At 37.6% G+C, this 20,806-nt stretch overlaps 1 protein-coding gene across 1 annotated transcript; it reads left to right on the top strand.

The window, feature by feature from the left end:
- The first annotated feature begins 561 nt into the window (after positions 1 to 561).
- Positions 562 to 2,014, top strand: LOC113278927. Its single transcript, XM_026527649.1, has 2 exons — positions 562 to 591; positions 1,202 to 2,014. Exons 1-2 carry the CDS (start codon positions 562 to 564, stop codon positions 2,012 to 2,014), a joined length of 843 nt encoding a protein of 280 aa, XP_026383434.1.
- The last annotated feature ends 18,792 nt before the right edge of the window (positions 2,015 to 20,806 follow it).

A 20,806-nucleotide genomic window follows, 5' to 3' on the forward strand; every position in this document is an offset into this window, starting at 1 on the left:
CCATGATTGTTGGGTGCTATAATTAAAGACAAGGAACGATCAAATAAACAAAATTTATTGATACTTATCTCCTTTATAATGGAAGTGATCGGATTGACAAACCGGATGAGCTCCCCATAAAATTTTGCAGACCCATCAACATCGTTCTTACCCATTGTTACAGATAGAAAAGACTAACGTGTTAAGATTGTTGGTACTGTAACAATAAAATACTCAAATAATATGTTAGAAATAAATTTCTGAAACGCTTAAATAAGCACTCGATGGAATCAGCAAACAGAGGACAGAGTCACGTGTTCAACACGCTGTCCTTAACACGATAGTTGACCGGTACGTCTCAAGAATGAGTGATGCCTATACCCTGTGGTCAAGTCGTATCCAGGATAAAACTACCCGTTGCAAATATTGTTAGCACTACAATGCTTGCCCACTCATACGAACTCAACAGCAATGACACAAAGAATAAAAACCACACAGAGGGAGAAAGACGAAAAGAAGAGGATAATAGCTCTTCTGGACACACTTTGGAATGAAGAATTCTAGTCCCTTTTATAGGTAGAAATGAGAGAGGTGAAATCAATGCACATTAATGTGAGAAATTATGTTGCATGATGTAGACATAAATCAATCATAAAATAGTCAAAAAACGGTAAGAAATAATGTCGTCATTTATGCACATAAAAACGTTATGAAATATTTGGGTAAGAAAATAAATTCTCCAATGTCACACGCCCCCAACATTCAAGACAAAATTTAATTTGAGTTTAAATTCGTTTAGGAAATAATTCAAAAGTAATTTTGCCAAAAAGATAAGTCTGGTTGACATATGTTCATGGCGTAAGTACGAGCCTGAGCCATAAGCCCAAGCCTTAGTGAAAACAAATATATTTTGCTCCACTCGTTCCACCCACATTGTTTATCTAACTATCCATAATGGATTAGTTAAATAGTGGAACTCCTCTTTAGTTATACCCTATATGGGACTAAAGGTCATATTTCATTCACTCATAAGAAAATGAGCAAGTACCCTTAGAGACTTAAAGGTCCTAAGTTCCATTCCCACCAAGACTATAAAATCAACAAATAAACTCATTTTCTCCAACAAGATATTGTTAAGAAAATAATTCAGGATTGGAAGCCGTGCATTGTATTGTTACATGAAACTAAAATACAACAATGTACAGATCTTCTTGTGTGGCAGTGTTGGAATAAAAAATCTGTTAAGTGGCTTGATTCTCCATCTCAAGGAAGCTCAGGTGGTATTTTATGTCTGTGGGGTTCAGATAAAAATGAGGTCACTGATTTTTTAATTGGTCCTTACTCTATTACAATTCTCTGTAAAACCATCCCTAATTCATTTGAGTGGATGTTTTCTGGTGTCTATGTTCCATGTGCTTCTTACACTGACGAAGTCAAATTATTTTGGAGAGAATTGGAAGAAGTAAGATGTTTCTGGATTTATCCTTGGGTTATAGGGGGTGATTTCAATGAGATCAAATTCTCTCATGAAAGATCTTCTGGAGGAGAAAATACTACTGGAATGATAAAGTTCAACAATTTCATTTCAAGACATCAACTTATTGACCTTCCTCTGCTTGGTGCTACTTACACATGGACTAATAATCAAGTTCATACAATCAAGTGTAGAATTGATAGATTGTTGGTTTCTCCTTCTTGGGAATGTATGTACCGCCAAGTTATTCAAAAAGCACTTGCTAGACCTTCCTCAGATCATAATCCAATTGCCTTGTTTTGTGAAGGAGTGAAGCATGGACCTTCTTCATTCCGCTGTGAGTATTACGGGCTTATTCATCCTAATTTTATTTCCGTTGTAAGACATTCATGGTCTTTTGTTGTGGTGTCTGGTAGTGCAGGTTTCATTTTTTGTAAAAAGCTAAGCATAAACTTAAAGAATGGAGCAAAGTGGAATTTGGTGATGTGGATAGAAGGTTGGAGGAGCTGGAAACTATTTTTGCTGACTAGGATGCCGAGGAAGATGTTAACAATGGTCTAATTGATGATAAATGGAATGAAAGAATTCAAGCTAGCAGGAGTTTTGTAAACTCAAAATTTCAAGAGTTTTGTAAACTCAAAATTTCAAGAGGAGCTGGAAATGAATTCTAGTTCTTATGAATCAATATCAGTTAACGTACCTCCAATATTTGATGGAACAAACTATCTGTGGTGGAAGTCTTCTATGAAATCTTTTCTTCAATCACGCGATTTTAATACTTGGCTATTAGGCGTTGACGGGTATAATCGTCCAAATATAGAAGGATCGGAAACTGAGTTTAAACGCTTGGATGATTATACAAGTGAAGAAAAGATACTTGCAAAGCATAATTCAAATGGTTTGAATGTAATCATACATGATGTAAGTCGAGATCTACAACATCATGTTTCTACATGTCAAACTTCCGAAGAAGCTTGGAATAACCTCCACATCGTATTTGAAGGTAACCCATCAGAAAAAAGGAAGCTAGACTGTAAACTCTCACCTCTAATTGGGAACACCTTTGAATGAATGACAATGATACTTTTGAAGAGTTTCATATTAAACTCTCTGAGATAGTTAATGCTTATTTCTCTCTTGGAAAGACTATTTCTGAAAAGGATATATTATGCAAAATTCCCAGGTCGTTGCCATCTAGATACGAGTCTAAAAAACATTCAATCATCGAAGCTAACGATATTTCATCCTCATCAAGAAGTTATCTTGTAGGAAAACTAAAGATATTTGATCAGAAGTGATTAAAAAGGGAAGAAAAAAACTTGGCTTACAAAGCCATTAAAAATCCGCCGACTCAGAGTGCGGAAAACTTTAAAGATCATGAAGCTTTAGATGGTGAAGATGAGGGTGAATTAAATCATCATTTGTATTTTATTACTCAACGATTCAAGAAATTGTTTAGACATCGAAAGAGAAATCTCCATGTATCAAGAAGAAATCATATGTCTACCCTAAAGAATGATGATGATATTATTCCTCAATGTTATAAATGTCAAGGCTTTGGTCATATTTCTCCAGACTGTCCTACTAAGGATATTCTATGGAAGAAAAATGCATACACCGCTATTCTTGATTATTCCCCTGACGAGGACGATCAAGACTGTATGACAGACCATATTGCAACCCTTGCAGAAGTCTACGATTCAGAAATACTTTCAACATTAGATAGTCAAGAAGAGTTCACTTCTATAAAAATTCAACAAGAGTTTCTTTGTCAGGATAAAAGAATTCAGTCTTTTGAATCTGAAATCAAAGGAATAAAATCATCGCTTGATCAAATTAGACTAAGTTATCTGGATAATAAAGAAAAACTTAACAAGCGTCTTGTGAAAAACGAACTCTCTCTATGTTTTGAGTAAGAACAAGTATGTAAACTCATCAATGACATCAACTGTTGTCATGCTGAAATCATAAAGTTAAAAGTAGAAAATTCAAAATTGAGAAATACACTTGTCTGTTCTTGTAAATCAACTCTTGATGTGAATATATCAAAAATTGATAACAAGAAAAGCTTGAATAAGCCTATGAAACCTAAGGGTTGTAATTGGAATACATCTAGACCTTGTTTCCGATGCAGACAATAGGGGCACTATAAAAAACGATGCCCTAGTATCTCACAGAGAGACAAACTCTGTCGGTCTAAAAAGGCAAGATCTAAGCCCAAATCGAAAATCACTTTTGAGAATCAACTTAGGAAGTTCAGATTTGAGACAAGAACTTAACATTCCAAAAGTAAAAGACTCTCAAATATGTAAGAATGTTGAAACTTCTAAGGGAAGAAAATTAACAACCGAAAATTGATAACCTAACGTGGTTATCATAAAAATAAATCCTTATTATTTATCTTCAAAAATAAACAGTAAGGACATGTATCTAAATATTTTAAGAAAAATATTTCTAAATAAATTTTCGGTTAATGTAAATAAATGAAATAATATTCTCAAAGTATGTGAGAAAAACTTCTCTTATTTATAGGAGAATGAGATTTACATTTCATTTTATTGAGATCTGACAGAATGTCTACCTCTAGCTGCAATTCTCACAAAGTTGAAAAAGTCTGGACTATATTTTGTCCTAACAAGAAACTTCTTCTTGAATTTTCGGGTGGTGATTCAGACTCTACTCCAGAACTTAATCAAGATAATCCTAATGGAGATATTTCTTCCCTTAATGATAATATTCTCAAGAATCTTTCACTGATATAATTTTATATGAAGTAAGGAACCTGGAAAAGGATTTGCGAAAAGAAGTAAAGGAAGTCAATAACAATCTTATGAGTCTTGAATTAAGATTAGTGATCACTGAAGATGATTGGAATCCTATGAGATCTTCTGATCTGACTCCAAAGCAAACCGAGAAACTCTAAGAGAGTTGAAGATTCTTATTTAGAGGAAAATAGATATCAATGTTTTGGTTTACTTCAATTACTGTATAAGTATTTTGAAAAAAATCTATCATTATTTATGAATAAAATTATTATTTTATAATTTTTATTGTGATAGTTACCAATTACATAACCCGTGAATGAATGTCTATATTTTTTTCTATGTGTATTCGGTTTATGGGATGTCTGATTTCGGTTTTCATTAAACTCAATATTCGATCTCATATGATGTAACCCTTATGGTTTGTGTGTCTTTTTGATTTAGTGGTACTAAGTTCTAGCCCATGTTGGTAGGCTTTAGAAAAGGATCATAAGGTGTTCCGATTGAAACTCATATTTGAAAAGTCACAATATGTTGAATCAATTTGTGTTTACATAAGTTGTGTTTAGCATAACATATGTGTTGCGGGTTTTCAAATTTAACTATTGGCACACATTAGTTACAAACAATTCAACCTTTCTCTGGTAAAGGTTGTTTTTGTTGTTGTTATTTTGTTCTTGCGGGAGGGTGACAACATACTGCGGGGGAATTCTTATTTGAACTTGCGCTTAATGATATATCTTTATGGGGAGAAGAGGTTGCGGGACTTGAGGTAACGAATTTGTTAGTTAATCGTTTTCCTGTTTAAGAAAAGCCTGTTTATATTGCAAATATTTTGCTTTTGCTTAACAAAATTTAGGTACAATTGATATGTTCATTATATTGTGCATGGATGTGTGTGTGATTCAATTGTTTCCGGTTAAGAAAAGTTGTGTCAATTTATTTGGCTTATTGTTTGGTATCTTCTTTATTGTTGGGTATCAAGAGTTTTTGCTTAACGAAATTCGGTGCAATTGCGGCGCTATAATGTTTATGTTTGTTTCAATTGCTTCCGGTTAAGAAAATAGTTATGCAAATTAATTTATTTTGGTTTGTATGTATTGTTTATGGCTTAACAAAATACGGGATCATTTTTTTAGTCCAATTGATTCCGGATAAGATAAACTAAGTTAATTTTGATCTTAGTGAGACTTATCAAATTGGAGGATTCGGTTATTCAAGTCTAATCGAATGCCTTGACAAGAAAAACTAGTTAACTAACCGAGTGTTTGTCTTGTCTGAAGAGAAATGTTTAAGTTATTGTCTAAATAATTAGATCTTGATGAGAGAAATAAAGTTATTTCGGATCTTTATTTTGGTCTTATCGAAACAAGCGATTGTATATACACAATCGGTTTAACAAGGGAATTAAGTTTCTTAGTAGATTTTCTAAACTATTAAGGACAATTGCTTTAGGCAATTGTTTCCTTGATAACATATTAAAACTAAGTTACTTGTAGTTTCGGTTTTAATATTGGTTATCTAAAGTGGTATGTAAAACCTTCGTGTTTAACTCTTTTATGTTGTTGACAAGTCTTTTCGATTTGTAAGATTCTTTCGGTTTGATCTTTATTTGCTCGAACCTTTGTCATTTCGTAACAAAAAGGGGGAGAAATATATGGAGTAAACAAGTGATTTTTAATCACTAAGGAAAGGACACTCATGCTTAAACGTTTGTTTTGGGGTAAAAACTAATTCTGTTGAAAATGGTAATTTGGGTGTGCCTCCGAGCAACGAATCTAAACCCTAAACAAATGTACTGCACAAGAGTACTTTAGATTCGAGAGATCAAACTGTACAATTATGGCCTCAACCAAGAAATGGTCGTTCCAGCCTTGCTTCGGTCACAAAATGAAGGAGAAGGGTTGATCTTAGGGAGGGAAGCAGAGAAGGTGATGAGATCAGAATGATGAATTCTGTGAGGTGTGGTTATTTTATGACTTGTATCAGAATATAAAACTTTCTTGCGGAATGTAAGTTATAAGTTCGTGGTATTTTCTGGATACTTGCGTTAATCCAAACTTGTTTGTTGAAAAATAGATTGAAATCTATTTATACAAGTCATGGCCGAACATACACTGATCTCATAGGAAATGGAAGTAGTTGAGTGATGGAGAAGTAGATATCGTGTAGAGTGGTAAAAACCACGTCTCTACTGCCACTAACGGTCCGTCTTTCCTGACACTTTCTCGTAATGGGCGTGTTGCACGCTGCACGCTGTAAACCGCCAGACAAATACCCTGATGAATATCCCCCAGTTTGTGACATGTTTGATGTCTTGAGTATTTTTTAGAACATATGCAGCAAGTTGCTGAGTGGGTATTGCTTGCAAGACCTAATTATTTTCACCAATCACGCGCAAGCTAGGCGGCGGGTGGTCAGATATTACAAGTCAACTTGTGAGACTTGACTTAAGAAATAGCATGTAATGCTCTTAGGTTAAATAATTAGTTTATTTGTGAAATTGATATTCATCAAATATCGTTTGTAAGCGATGCATATAAAGCATCGCTTTTAAGAAAGAAACTCAAAATAATCGATTCGTATAAAGCATCGTTGTATAGAGCCTGTCTTGGTTGGTCGAGGAAGTTACTGTCTTAAAAGGAGCATGACCGACCATCTTCAAGAAGCTCCTAGGAGTACATTAAAGATGAGGTGGTCGGTTCCTATAGGATAAGGTGGCTGGTACCTATTTTGACATCATATTGGTTGGCCCAAATCAAATATAAACCGTTTAAATTGGCTAGCCAAGTTGAACAACTGAGATGATTTGCGGCAGTTATTGGTTGCCACAAATTTATTTAAGACTCTTATGAGTAGTGTGGACAACTAACTTCGGGCAGCTGCCAGGAGTTGTATGGATAGGCTGAGGATTTGGCCGATCGGTTCTCATGGAAGAGGGGTTGTCGGCGATCACGACGACATCTCATTGGTTCCTCGAAATCAGATCTATGCCGGTCAATTCGGCTGGCAAAGTTGGATGGCCGAGATCGCTTTGCGGCAGTTATGCGCTGCCGTTGGTCGAACTCGAGGCTTTTAAAGCCGTGTGGCCGACACACTTTGGATAATCGGTTTACGACATTGCTAGCATATTTGAAGCAATGCGATTGGTCGAAGCCACCACTGGGCCTCCGATGAGCATGGTCGCGCCTTGCTAGTCATTAAAATCAGATCTAGGCCGGTCGATTCGGTTAACGAAGTCATACAACCATGATTGATTTGAGGCTGCCATATGCGGTCTTAATTCGATTAGACTCTTTTCTATCCGCGCGTCTAGCCTGCTTTGGCTAGCGATCCTGTGCCCTCCCTACGTGCAAGGGGAGTTTCGATTGGTTGGAATAGACGTGGGCTCGCCGGTGAATACCATGGAGCTCGTTTAGTCACGTCAGGAGGCGGCTAAGCTTGATAAATTGGCCGGCCAAGTCGTGCGGTCGTGATCGTTTTAAGACTGGCATGGAAAATATAGATTCAATTCCCTAAGGAATTAAGTGTTCGACCAGCCAATCTCCAACTTTAATTAAAAGTGTAAGATGCGCATTTAGAGCGATTTGATTGGTCGGTAGGAAAGAGGGGCCCGACAGGAAGCAATATGGGCATGACGAACGATGGTACGACGACACAAGCTAGGGTGAACCGTCCGGCAAAGTGGCGCGGTCGCGCCCCTTTTTTTGCTGCCTTTATTTGCCGCAATTCCTTTTTATTTCTTGTTTTTCAACTTTTGGTAGGATTTTGCTCGTACTAGTCCATGGTGGATCAATTTCCTAGCTTGATTAGGTTTAGTCTCGACCAATAGGGATCGAGATATTGCGCAGGCCGCAAAAACCTAATTTTTGTAACTTGGTAAAATTAGGTTAAAAAATTGAATTGTGCGAGATAACACAAAATTAATCAAATTTGGTGAATTTTGTTTGTTGACACAAAATCACTAATTTTATTCACATAGAGCAACGCAGTTTGCGTACCTCCGATTGAGTACTTTCATGTAGATCTTAATCCTGACATTTCAGGAAATTCATGATGCTCAGCCGCGAGCGAACATTAATTGTCATGTCATGTCATGTCAATATCAAGAGTTCAGCTGGGGAACATAGCATATAATAGATACTCAGCAGGCTACGGCATTAGTGAATAATGCATCAAGGAGCTTATTATTTAGCAGGCCCCGATATTAGTGAATAATGCATCTAGGAGATTAAATACTCATTAGGATCTATACTAGTGAACAATTCATCTAAGAGCTTGAGTTTCAATATAATATGAAGAGAGACATAAGCACTCATCATATTTTGATGTATTCTTCAAATTTCTTGCAGAATATAGACATATCAAGGTCTACTACTTCTGATGCCGGGTCAGGTAGACATACTTTTACAGATTTCGCTCTAAACTAAAAACCACCATCAACATTAAGTCCCCTTCTTAGCACGTAATAGTGACATTATTGCGGGGTAAGCACTAGATGGTGACTGGAGAAAAATAAAATTAATAAAATGAAGCAGATAGATGTTACCAGAGAGATATCAGTTGGTTTGAACTTCCTTGGCAGTCGTACTAGTGAAGCAGCTTTCAATCAGGGGCTACTAGCAAATTATCGCTCTTACTCATCGAACATCAATGGTAAGAAAAACAAAGCGAGCATGTCCGGTCAAGGCCTTGAATCTCAACCGGGTTCTCCTAATCCCGTTCGTGTGAGCGAGAGGAAGAAATCCTTTCCGGATTTAGAAATTTACCGGTATAAAGGGAGCTTCTGCTCTTTCCTGTTTTGCACGAACAACAGGACCAAACCCATCTTCGTGTACGCCAACCAGCAACAAGGTAAGTTCATCTCTTCTTCGTATTTTAGTTGTGAGTGTAATATCCACGAGTAGTTGATCAAACTTGAACATTTAGCTCGGTGTGAATGACTTTCTTTGTTAGCAGTGGTAGAGAGAGTATCAACGGCAACAAAGCAATCTCCAATGGTTATGATCAACAGCAATGCGAACAAGGAGAACTCAAGGTAGCTGTTCTTTTCTATTTTTCACATGTAGCCACCCAACAGTAACTAGGAGCGTAATTTTTTTTTTAGTTGGATAAGATGTGACCTGGAGATATTTTCGCTGCTAATCCAAGAGGCATTAATGATTCCAAAGTCACGCCAAATATGGATGATGACTTCTTCGAAGTGTCCTATACGACTGTTAGGACTCATCTTAATCACGTGATGATTCTTCTTCCTGGAACAGAGGGTGTAGAAGTTGTACCATCGATATTCTCCGGAATGTGTAATGTCTCCAGAATAATGAATATCCAGCCTCTCCAGTGGATTTAAAAAATTTCCAAACTCCATTTTGCTCCTAGGATGGATCGATCAGATATATGTTCGGCAATGATCATGTAAGGACTAATCTTGGAGAGTATAGATGCGTTGTTGATCCTTACGATTACAAGAGGCCTTAAATTTAAGTTGTTTGGTGGGCGTTTGAGTGGTATCCTCTATACAAGGTGGAGGCAGTCCCCAGGAGAAATAGGTTTTGTCAGAGAGGATTACAGGTGGCACTTGAGCAGCTAAAGTGTTCTCCAATTCTTCGGATGTACGTGTATGTACATGTTTTTCTTTGTTTGACTGGCTGAATTATCTGGATAACTTTAAACTAATCTTGCTCAACTTCTTTCGTAGTTTTAGTGCTTTGAGAAGATGAACGCCTTTGCTGGACTTGCGCTAGCTCCAGGTAGCCAAGATGACGATACGTTCAAGAAATCTCCAGAAGAAAATGAGAATTATGGGGATACCAGTCCTAGGGAGAATTCACTAAAACACTGTTTCCATAGAGAAATGAATGGAGTTCTCTTTGATTTTCACCGAGTCGCTTTAATATGATGACGATGAAAAACGAACAGATTCAGGATCCAATGGCAACGAAGGCAGCACTCTCCATTATTTGGGATGACGTTGCAGGAAGGACCGAGAGATAATCCAGGGATGAAGGAGAACGACGATGTTGAGGATGTGACTGCATCCTCGACCCTCAATTTGATGCTCCTCTTGTATATCATGTGTTAATTGGAGGGTTCAGAGTGTCAACCAAGTATGACGAGTTGTACTCCGGAATATGGAAGAAGTATGGACACATTTCCACGACCAAATGTGTGGTATTGTCAGGCATGCTGCTTCTGAATGAGTGATCGAAAATCGAGAGTATCATAAAGATATGTGTGTAGACTTCAGGTCTAATGTTTCCTGGTTATGTGAAGGGATTTCCAAAATCCAAAATTCGCGAACTAAAATGGATAGGCTTCCTTCCATGAATCTCATTAATCATAAAGAATCGAAAATTGAGAAGCTGTCTCAGGAGTTGAAGTTGAAGCAGGCTGCTCTTCGGGGTATGAAAAGTGTTTTCTCTAAAAAAAAATGAATTGTTGCGGAATGATTTCCCTTGAATTCCTTTATTTCCTTCCCATGACTTTTCCCTTTAGGTGTTTTAGAAATATGGGACATTCCTTTGTGGTTTGATTTGGTTTTGAACAGGTAGGCGACTGCTCTTGAAAGAATAGAGGTTTTTGTTTTGTGAAAGAAATGATGTTTCACTTGGCTAATAGACTGAAATTATAACTATGAATGCAAATTGGTGCAAACATTTTGGAGGAATTGTAAACATTGTATGAAAACAAGGGAAATACTAGGGAAATGACAACATACGTTTTAGGCACTGACGGGAGCTATCTAGCGTGTATTGCTACTCCTTCAAGCTTGTCAATACCAAGGAGCTTGCAATAGTCACCTTGTATGATTTCAGAAACTAGGTAAGGCTCCTGCTACTTGACCACCAGACTTCTTATCCTCGATCGAGACTTCTTCTAAACATTTGATAAAATATTGACAGGGACCAGCTTCCTCTTCACATCGCCTAGTCGCAGTTGGGTTGATGATCGGATCAAGTACACAGTTCTTGATGATATGAGGATTAGCCGGATGTAAAAGAGGTTGTTCGATAAGACTTACTTGTGCGTGGAGCCTCTGGATGTACGATCTTGCATTTTCAAGAGTGATGCAGTCGTAGGCGCTTCTGGACCTCCCTTCGTAGTCCCTGACTATGTTTGGACAACAAGTAGCTCCTCCCTTTAGAATCCCTGTAGCCTTCAGAGTCTGGATAGTGACAACGTTGAGATCAGTGCCTGCGTCAATTAACGCTTTTCCCAAATCGACATCTCTAAGATAAGAAGTGGTTAAGAGTCTCCATCCGCATATGCCAATCATGTCTTCCATAAAAGATTTAGGCTTGGGGGAAGCTTCATTGATCTAAGGTAGTTGCTTGCCCGATACAACACAATTTAGAGTGGAAAATATATCTTGACGTTGTGCCTTGGATAAATAGAGAATTTCACACACGTGCTCTATGGTTGACTATACAATTTTGTAGACGGAATCCCCAGAAAGCATGCAACAACTTCTAATAGGAATATGGTATGTGTATACTCCTTCAGTGCCCAGTTGAAGTTCCCCTGAGTCGATATTCTCCTGGAAGATGCGCTTCAATCTGTTGCAGTCACTTGTAGGGTAGTTGACGAACCTATGGAGGTGGAAGTTTTTGGGATCTCCCATTTCTTGTTTGGTTGGAGGACGTATGACACGAGGTAGCTTGATGATGCCATCTTGTATCCAGACCTCCAAGAGTTCAATCACCTCTTCTTCTGGAAAAGGACAATCTGGGAATGATGGAGTCTCATTTGACCTGTGTGAAATCGGAGTCAGACGCTTAGATTGTAGATAGTTGTTCCCCAGATGCTTTTTCTTTCCACCCTCACTAGTGATTGATTGGAGGTTGTATCTTTTATTAGAAGGACACCTGCTTTTCTGAACATTATTACGAGCTTCTTCATTCTTTTCATCGCAAGGACTCTGATGAGGAAACATCTCTTGATCTTAATGAGCAGACAAGTTAGGTTGGTGGTTACCTTTGCGTTCAGCATGAGAATAGACTTTATCTTCCTCATCAAGAATATGAATCTTGGAAGAAGGACTACTGCCATCAGTATTGATCCAAAATGAATTGTTGATAGAGTTTTTTCCAAAATAAATACATGTTGGTTCCTTTGATAGTTGATCCATGAGGACTTTCAAAAGCGTAAATACTTCGTCCTGCGTCTTGACAATAATAGCTTGATTCCTGACAATATCATTCAGGATTTTCATCAAATCGTGAATATTTGTTAAATATTGAGACTCCATAGCCTCGATAAGAGTTTTGAATGAAAGAACGCATTCAGGAATAACATGTGAAGTATTGTCGGTGCTAGGAGAAGTAAAATTGGGATTGACTGTTTCTGAACCATTCCTAAGATCAACCATCTTGAGAAATTTAGAAAATCGAAAATGAAATTGGGAAAATGATTTTTGCAACCAAGAGATTAATCTCCCATTGTGGTCGCCAATTGTTTTGCGGTAAAACTGATTCTGCTGAAAATGGTAATTTGGGTGTGCCGCCGAGAAACAAATCTAAACCTTAAACAAATGTACTGCACATGATTACTTTAGATTCGAGAGAACAATCTGTATAATTACGGCCTAAACTAAGACATGGTCGTTCCAGCCTTGCTTCGGTCACAAAATGAAGGAGAAGGGTTGATCTTAGGGAGGGAAGCAGAGAAGGTGTTGAGATGGGAATGATGAATTATGTGAGTTGTGGTTATTTTATGACTTGTATCAGAATATAGAACTTGCTTGCGGATTGTAAGCTATAATTTCTTGGTATTTTGTGGATACTTGAGTTAATTAATCCAAACTTGTTTGTTGAAATAGATTGAAAATCTATTTATACAAGTCATAGTCGAACACACACTGATCCCACAGGAAGTGGAAGTAGTAAAATGATGGAGAAGTGGAGATCGTGTAGAATGGTAAAAACCACGTCCATACCATGAGGGGAAGAATGGTTGGTTTTACCCCCACTACTTCTATACTGCTACTAATTGTCCGCCTTTCCTGACATTTTCTCGTAATGGGCGTGTTGCACGCTACACGTTGTAAACCGCCAGACCAATACCTTGATGAACATCCTCCAGTTTGTGACATGTTTGATGTCTCGAGTATTTTGTAGAAAATATGCAGCAAGTTGCTGAGTGGGTCTTTCTTGCAAGACCTAATTATTTTGACCAATCACGCGCAAGCTAGGTGGCGGGCGGTCATATGTTATTATTCAAGTTGTGAGACTTGCCGCAAGAAATAACATGTAATGCTCTTAGGTTAAATAATTAAGTTATTTGTGAAATCGATATTTATAAAATATCGTTTGTAATCGATGCATATAAAGCATCACTTTTAAGCAAGCAGCTCAAAATAATTGATGCATATGAAGCATCGTTGTATAGAGCCTGTCTTGGTTGGTCGCGGAACTTAATGTCTTAAAAGGAGCATGACCGACCATTTTTAGGAAGCTTCCAGGAGCTATCCTTGTACACTAAAGATGAGGTGTTCGGTCCCTGTAGGAGAATGATTGATGGTAACCATTTTGACATCCTATTGGTTGACCCAAATTAATTCTAAAGCGGTTAAATTGGCTATCCAAGTTAGATGGTTGAGATGATTGGCGAAAGTTATTGGTTGCCGCTAATTTATTTAAGAAACTTATGAGTAGCGTGGCCAACTAACTTCGGGCAGTATCCAGGAGACGTATTGGTAGGTTGAGGATTGACCAATCGGTTTTCATGGAAGAGGGACTGCCGGCGATCACGACGGCATATCATTGGTTTCTCAAAATCAGATCTAGGTCGGTCGATTCGGCTGGCGAAGTTGGATGACCGAGATCGTTTTTCAGCAGTTATGTGCTACCGTTGGTCGAACTCGAGGCTTTTAAATCTGTGTGGCCGACACACTTTGGATAATCGGTTTGAGGCATTGCTGGCATATTTGAAGCAATGCCATTGGTCGGAGCCACCGTTGGGCCGCCGGTGAGCATGGCCGCACCTTGCTGGTCGCTTAAAATAATATCAAGGTCGGTCGATTCGGCTAGCAAAGTCGGACGGCCATGATTGATTTGAGATTTCCACATGTGGTCTTAGTTCGATTAGACTCTTTTTTATCCGCACGTCTAGCCTGCTTTGGCTAGCGATCCTGCGGGCTACCTACATGCCAGGGGAGTTTCGGTTGGTTGGAATAGACGTGGGACCGCCGGTGAATACCATGGAGCTCGTTTAGTCACGTCAGGAGGCCACTAAGCTTGATAAATCTGCCGGCCAAGTCGTGCGGTCGTGATTGTTTTAAGACTGGCATGGACAGTCTAGATTCAATTTCCTAAGGAATTAAGTGTGTCGACCAGCCAACTTCCACCTTTAATTAAAAGTGTAGGTTGAGAATTTAGATTGATTTGATTAGTCAGGAGGAAAGAGTGTCCGGGAGGAAGCAATATGGGCATGATGGTACGGCGACGCAAGCTAGGGGGAACCGTCCAGCGAAGTGGCGAGGCCGCCCCTCTTTTGCTGCTACCTTTATTTGCCGCAATTCCTTTTATATTTCTTGTTTTCAACTTTTGGTAGGATTTTTCTCATACTAGTCCATGGTGGATCAATTTCCTATCTTGCCTAGGCTTAGTCTCGACCAATAGGGATCGAGATATTGCGCAGGCCACAAAAACCTAATTTTTGTAACTTGGTAAAATTAAGTTAAAAAATTGAATTTTGCGAGTTGACACAAAATTAATCAAATTTGGTGAATTCTGTATGTTGACACAAAATCACTAATTTTATTCTCAGAGAGCAGCGCAGTTTGCGTACCTCCGATTGAGTACTTTCATGCAGACCTTAATCCTGACACTTCGGGAAATTCATGCTGCTCATCCGCGAGCGAACATTAATTGTCATGTCATGTCAATATCAACAGTTCAGCTTGGGAACATAGCATATAATAGATACTCAGCAGGCTACGACATTAGAGAATAATGCAGCTAGGAGCTTATTATGTAACAGGCCCCGACATTAGTGAATATTGCATCTAGGAGCTTTAATACTCATTAGGCGCTATACTAATGAACAATTCATCTAGGAACTTGAATTTCAATATAATATGAATAGAGACATAGGCACTCATCAAATTTTGATATATTCTTTAAATTTCTTGCGGAATATAGACATATCAAGGTTTACTACTTCTGATGTAGGGTTGGGTAGACAAACTTTTACAGTTTTCTCCCTAAACTAATAACCACCATCAACAACGTTATATCTAACGAAAGAGTAAAGCATTGACTAAGGAGGAGAAATATATCATATTGTTGTTGTAGTAATTCTGACTACAAAAAGGGGAATAACAAAGATGTTCGGATTGAATATTTACCTAGCTTATTTTTAGGGGGAGTAAAATATTTTGTCCTTCAAATGTCAACATCGACAGGTTATTGTGTTGTTGAAACTTGGATTCAAGCGTATGTAAAATGAGTTCTTTTGTAATTTATTTATTCATATGTAATAAAAGTTTAGTCACTAAAATTGACAAAGGGGGAGATTGTTAGAGCATAGATCGGTTGAAATTACCAAGCATTGATACGTCAAGTTTGGTTATCATATTTTAGTATAAAAACTCATCTAGAGTCGCTTGATTAAATACCAGAGTAAGCTTTGTTTAGGTTAGACTGGAAAGTTTAGGAATGTTGAGACATACAAGTATTACTCTGAAGACTTGAAGAATGTGAAGAAGTGGCGAACTACAATGACGACATCATCCTTCCACTTGAGGTTAGTAATATTGACTTGAAATGTTTCATTCATAACGTATCTTTCAAGTCATGTTATATTCAAAACATAACTGTGATGCTGTATATACCGTACATATTGTATAATACTCTAGTAAGATCATAATAGTATGATCATAGTATTAGGGAATTATACTACAAAGTATAGCTCTTATCTTTTGAACTTCGTAGATATGACATCGACATAATCTTGTATATGTTGTTATGATTATGTGAATGAGTTATGGTGAAGACTTCATCCTAGGAAACAAAGTTTTACATTTGTTTAAAGGAAGTGCATTCATGAACTTGTTCTATGAACCGAAAGGGAAATCATGAGTCTTATTGGTCCGGTTATTCATTGTGAATCTTTGGATGACCAATATATATGAGATGGTAGAACCGATCTTAACTTATGTTATGTATCTTGGTATAACTAATCACAATGACTGGCTTATGATTTGGATGACTAGTTTTTATTAATTGGTGTAACCGATCCTAAGTAATCTGAAAAAGCGGGGGTACAACAACCACACCCAATATTTTGCTTAGCAATCTGTATGGACAAACCCCAATATACTTTCTAGAGAATCAACTAGACAGTCAGACTCAATCTAGATAAAAATTATATCAAAGAGTTTATATCTCAATCTCTCGATTTGATATATACTCAAGCAAATAGAAATCTGCGAGTCTTTATCAAATACTAGAGAGATAAGTTGGATGGTACCCAAGACCAATATCCAAGTGTCAATCAATTTAAATCAACAACCAGAAGGTCAGATATTCTAATTGATTGAACTACGCACAACCGTGATATTTCAATTATATAACAAAATATAATACGGAAAAGAAATAACACAGACACCAGAATTTTGTTAACGAGGAAACCGCAAATGCAGAAAAACCCCGGGACCTAGTACAGCTTGAACACACATTGTATTAAGCCGCTACAGACACTAGCCTACTCCAATATTAACTTCGGTATGGACTGTAATTTAACCCAATCAATCTCACACTGATCCAAGGTACAGTTATGCTCCTACGTCTCTGATCCCAACAGGATGCTACGTACTTGATTCCCTTAGCTGATCTCACCCACAACTAAGAGTTGCTACGACCCAAAGTCGAAAACTTTAATAAACAAATCTGTATCACACAGAAAAGTCTACGGTAATAGATAAATCAGTCTCCCACGAATATATCTACGAGTTTTGTTCCGTCTTTTGATAAATCAAGGTGAACATGAACCAATTGATAACACAGACTTATATTCCCGAAGAACAACCTAGTATTATCAATCACCTCACAATAATCTTAATCGACGCAGCGAAAAAAAGATATTGCGGAATCACAAACGATGAGACGAAGTGTTTGTGATTACGTTTATATCTTGCCTATCGAGATATCAATCTCAAGCCAATTATTACAATTGTACTCGTACGATAGAAACAACAAGATCAAATCACACAACTGCGAGAAAGTATTATCGGTCTGGCTTCACAATCCAAATGAAGTCTTTAAGTCGTTAGCCTGGTTTAGAAGAAGAAACCAAAGGTTAAAGGAGAATCGACTCTAGCTTAGTACAACTAGTATCACACAGAAGGTGTGGGGATTAGGTTTCCCAGTTGCTAGAGTTCTCCCTTATATAGTCTTCTAAATCAGGGTTTGCAATCAATGTTAGCTTGATAACAAAGCATTCAATATTCACCGTTACATGAAAACCTGATTTAGATTCAAGCTAATATCTTTCAACCGTTAGATCGAAAACTAGCTTGTTACACACAAATGAAATGCACGTTTCCAGGCTTGTGTAACCGTACCCAAACTTGTACATTTGTTGGTTCAACAATAGTCAACCAAATGGTTAGCCATATGATCACTTTCATATCAACCATATTCTTCTTCACCATAACTAGTTCAAGTGACTCAAATGAACTAGTTAGAGAGTTGTTCAATTGCAAGGATATCTTATGTAACTACACAAGACACAATCGAAGCAAAAACGATTCGATTCACTCGAATCGGTTCATGAACTATATAGCCACGATTTGCAATTTGCATTCCTTAGTTTATATAAGAATAAGCTCACAAACATCATTTTTAGATATAACCTACTCAAGTTCGCGGACTGGGTTCGTGATAGACACATTTTTGTGTCCGAATTATCCTCAGTGTTTCTATTGTTAGTGCTTGATTTTGTACTTATTATGGTGTTTTTATGTTTGTGTAGGTGTTTTTGGAGAAATACACTTGTGTAGAAAAGTTGCTCAAAAAGTGTTATTTGGACCCCGAAAGAATTACTAAGGGGCATCCCATTTCCAGAGCAGTATTAATGGCACCCCATCAGAGGATAAGGGGAGGTCATCTTCAAGAATTCAAATATTGTGCTTTGGCGGGAAAACTGGTTCTCTTCTGGCAGAATTAGGGTTTGCTTTTTGGATCGGTTTTAATGAGACTTAAACCCTGAAATTGATTTGGGTTGTTCCAATGGGCTCAACAGGTATGCTAATGGAGTTCGTTTCAAATAGAATTGGCTGGAATCACTGATTTGAGTGATACAGGGCAAGTATTGGGTGTTATTATCGGAATTGCTGGAAGTGATCTGGGAAGGCTTTGGTCGGAGTCTTTCATTGGATTGGGGTGTGATTATCCTGTTACGACTTAACAGGGATGGTACGTGTGTTGGAATCGATTGTGTTTGGTTAGAACGTTGAGTTTGAAAAAACATAGAGTCTCGGGTTTTCCTTCTTCTTTCCCGAGTTCAACTGAGGATGGCACGAGTTGTTAGGTGTTCCACTTGAATTGGAAACGAGTTTAGCGCGTGTAAGATTTAAATAAGGAGAGTTCTATGGCCAGCAGACGCGTAAAGAACCTAAACAGGAAAATTATTCTCATGTTACTGTCGTGAAGAATAATGAATTAATTGAAGATATTCTCGAAGATTTCATGGGCCTGTCGAGTTTAAAGAGAGCAGCTGACATCAGAGAGAGGATGGAGAGTTAGGGGATAGAATAGAGCACCACATAGTCGAAAAATAAAGTTGCAGAGATTGTCTCTGCTGCTACCATTGAAGAACATACGAAGAACATAAGACTACAAGGAGCACTCGTAATTGCTACAGTAGTTGCGACACATAGTGACAATCGTAGAAGCTACAACGTCAGTAATAGTTTATTGTTGTATCTGTAACAATTATAACTGTTACAAAGGCCCTGTTTTATACCTTTTCTCCTTGTAAACACCTTTTTGAGCAATGAAAAATTCCTTTGAGTGTGTTTTCACCATGTGGAGCTAGACCCCATCACTGGGACAACGGAGGAAGCAACTTTTCATGATTGTGGTAAATGAATTAATTCTTTTATTGACTTTTTGCATAAATTTAATTGCTTTATGATTTCTATTAATTATTTGTTATTTTGTTAGATGCCGCATGCGTAGTTTTAAATACTTTAGATGCGTCATGCTTTTAACTTACAAGTAATATTTTACGAAATCTATTTTTGGCAAAGAACTAGAGTCACAACTTCTTTTGTTTGAGCTATATTATCTAGAGTTAATGACTGAACCATAACAATATGAAAAGTAGTGGAATCCCACGTCTCAGCGTCTCTTCATCTTGTGACATAATTTATATATATTTTTAGTGTTTTTCCTTTATTAATCCTAAAAACAATTTCAACAAGTCTGAGTGAACGAATCATCTTACTACAACATCATTGAAAAATACCATCAATTTTTGGCGCCGCCGACGCGGATTTGTTTATAAATTTATTTTTAGGTTTTTTTTTATTTGTTCCTTTTTACGCCTTTTGGTATTTCTTGTTTGCTTTCAGATTTGGAACCGAGCTAAAGAAAAGGGGAGAAAGTGTTGAAACAAAAGCGAAGCTAAAGAAGAAAAGAAAGGAGGAATCCAAAAGGAAAGAAGAAGAAAATTTTTGTATATAGATATTCTATTTTATTTTATTTTTTTTAGAAACTGTAATTAAGGTTTTTATTTTTGTAATCTTTTATTTTTGGACATTTTTTTTCGGACATTGAACTTTGGGACTTTTTTTTTAAACCCTACGGAAGGGTAGTTTTAAATATAAACTGTGTGAAGAGAAGGACGACGATTACGATATCGTCTTGGCCCCTCGGGTTCGTACACGACATTGGAGTTGTGGCCCGAGTCGACTTCGACGGTTCATCCCCCGTCTGGAACGGGAGGTAAGAATTCTAAACACCCGCGAATCCCCTGTCAGCGGGTTTACTGGATGATTTTGTATGCATATATGTTGAGGACCTACAATCGGATTTAATTTTCTAGTAAAGGGCAAGGTCTGACCAAATGAAGATAAGGACTCGGATTTCATCACTGTTTCCTTCTTGCCCGTCTTAGGAACACGTAACCTACGCGAACCTAAGCTTAAAATACTAACTAGAAAGAGACCGATAGGGTAACGAGCTTAATAGGAAAGTCATTCGAAAAATATTGGTTACTCTTTTAAGCATACTTCAAAGTTCATGATGGTTTATGTGAGTTGAATGTGTGACTACGCCTCCTTGTATTGCGGTGAGGCCTTGGGTATCAAAGCTCCATGCAGCTTCCCTCGCTTTTATTCAACTTACTTTGACTTGGATTGATTCCAGAGGGGTTTGCTTAAATTGTAACGAATTCCCTTTCGAAGGATTAGAAGCTAGTCTAGAAAAAATCTAAGTGGAGCCATCATGCTTTTTGTTTACTAGATAAAATAGGCTTGTTGTGGTCGAGTCCGCCTTCTTTGTGCTTGTTTAGAATCCCCTTGCAGTTAGGATGTCGAACTGGTATTATAATAGCCATCAAAATGAATATGAATATCCAACTGAAC

Source organism: Papaver somniferum, chromosome 5 (genome assembly GCF_003573695.1).
Source record: "Papaver somniferum cultivar HN1 chromosome 5, ASM357369v1, whole genome shotgun sequence".
Classification (NCBI taxonomy): Eukaryota; Viridiplantae; Streptophyta; class Magnoliopsida; order Ranunculales; family Papaveraceae; genus Papaver; species Papaver somniferum.

Excerpts from the sequence above, each read along its gene's own strand:
- LOC113278927 (XM_026527649.1), top strand. The coding sequence starts at position 562 with ATGAGAGAGGTGAAATCAATGCACATTAAT. Across the intron at positions 592-1,201 it reads TGAAATCAATGCACATTAAT|TGTTGGAATAAAAAATCTGT; the intron begins GTGAGAAATTAT and ends CTTGTGTGGCAG.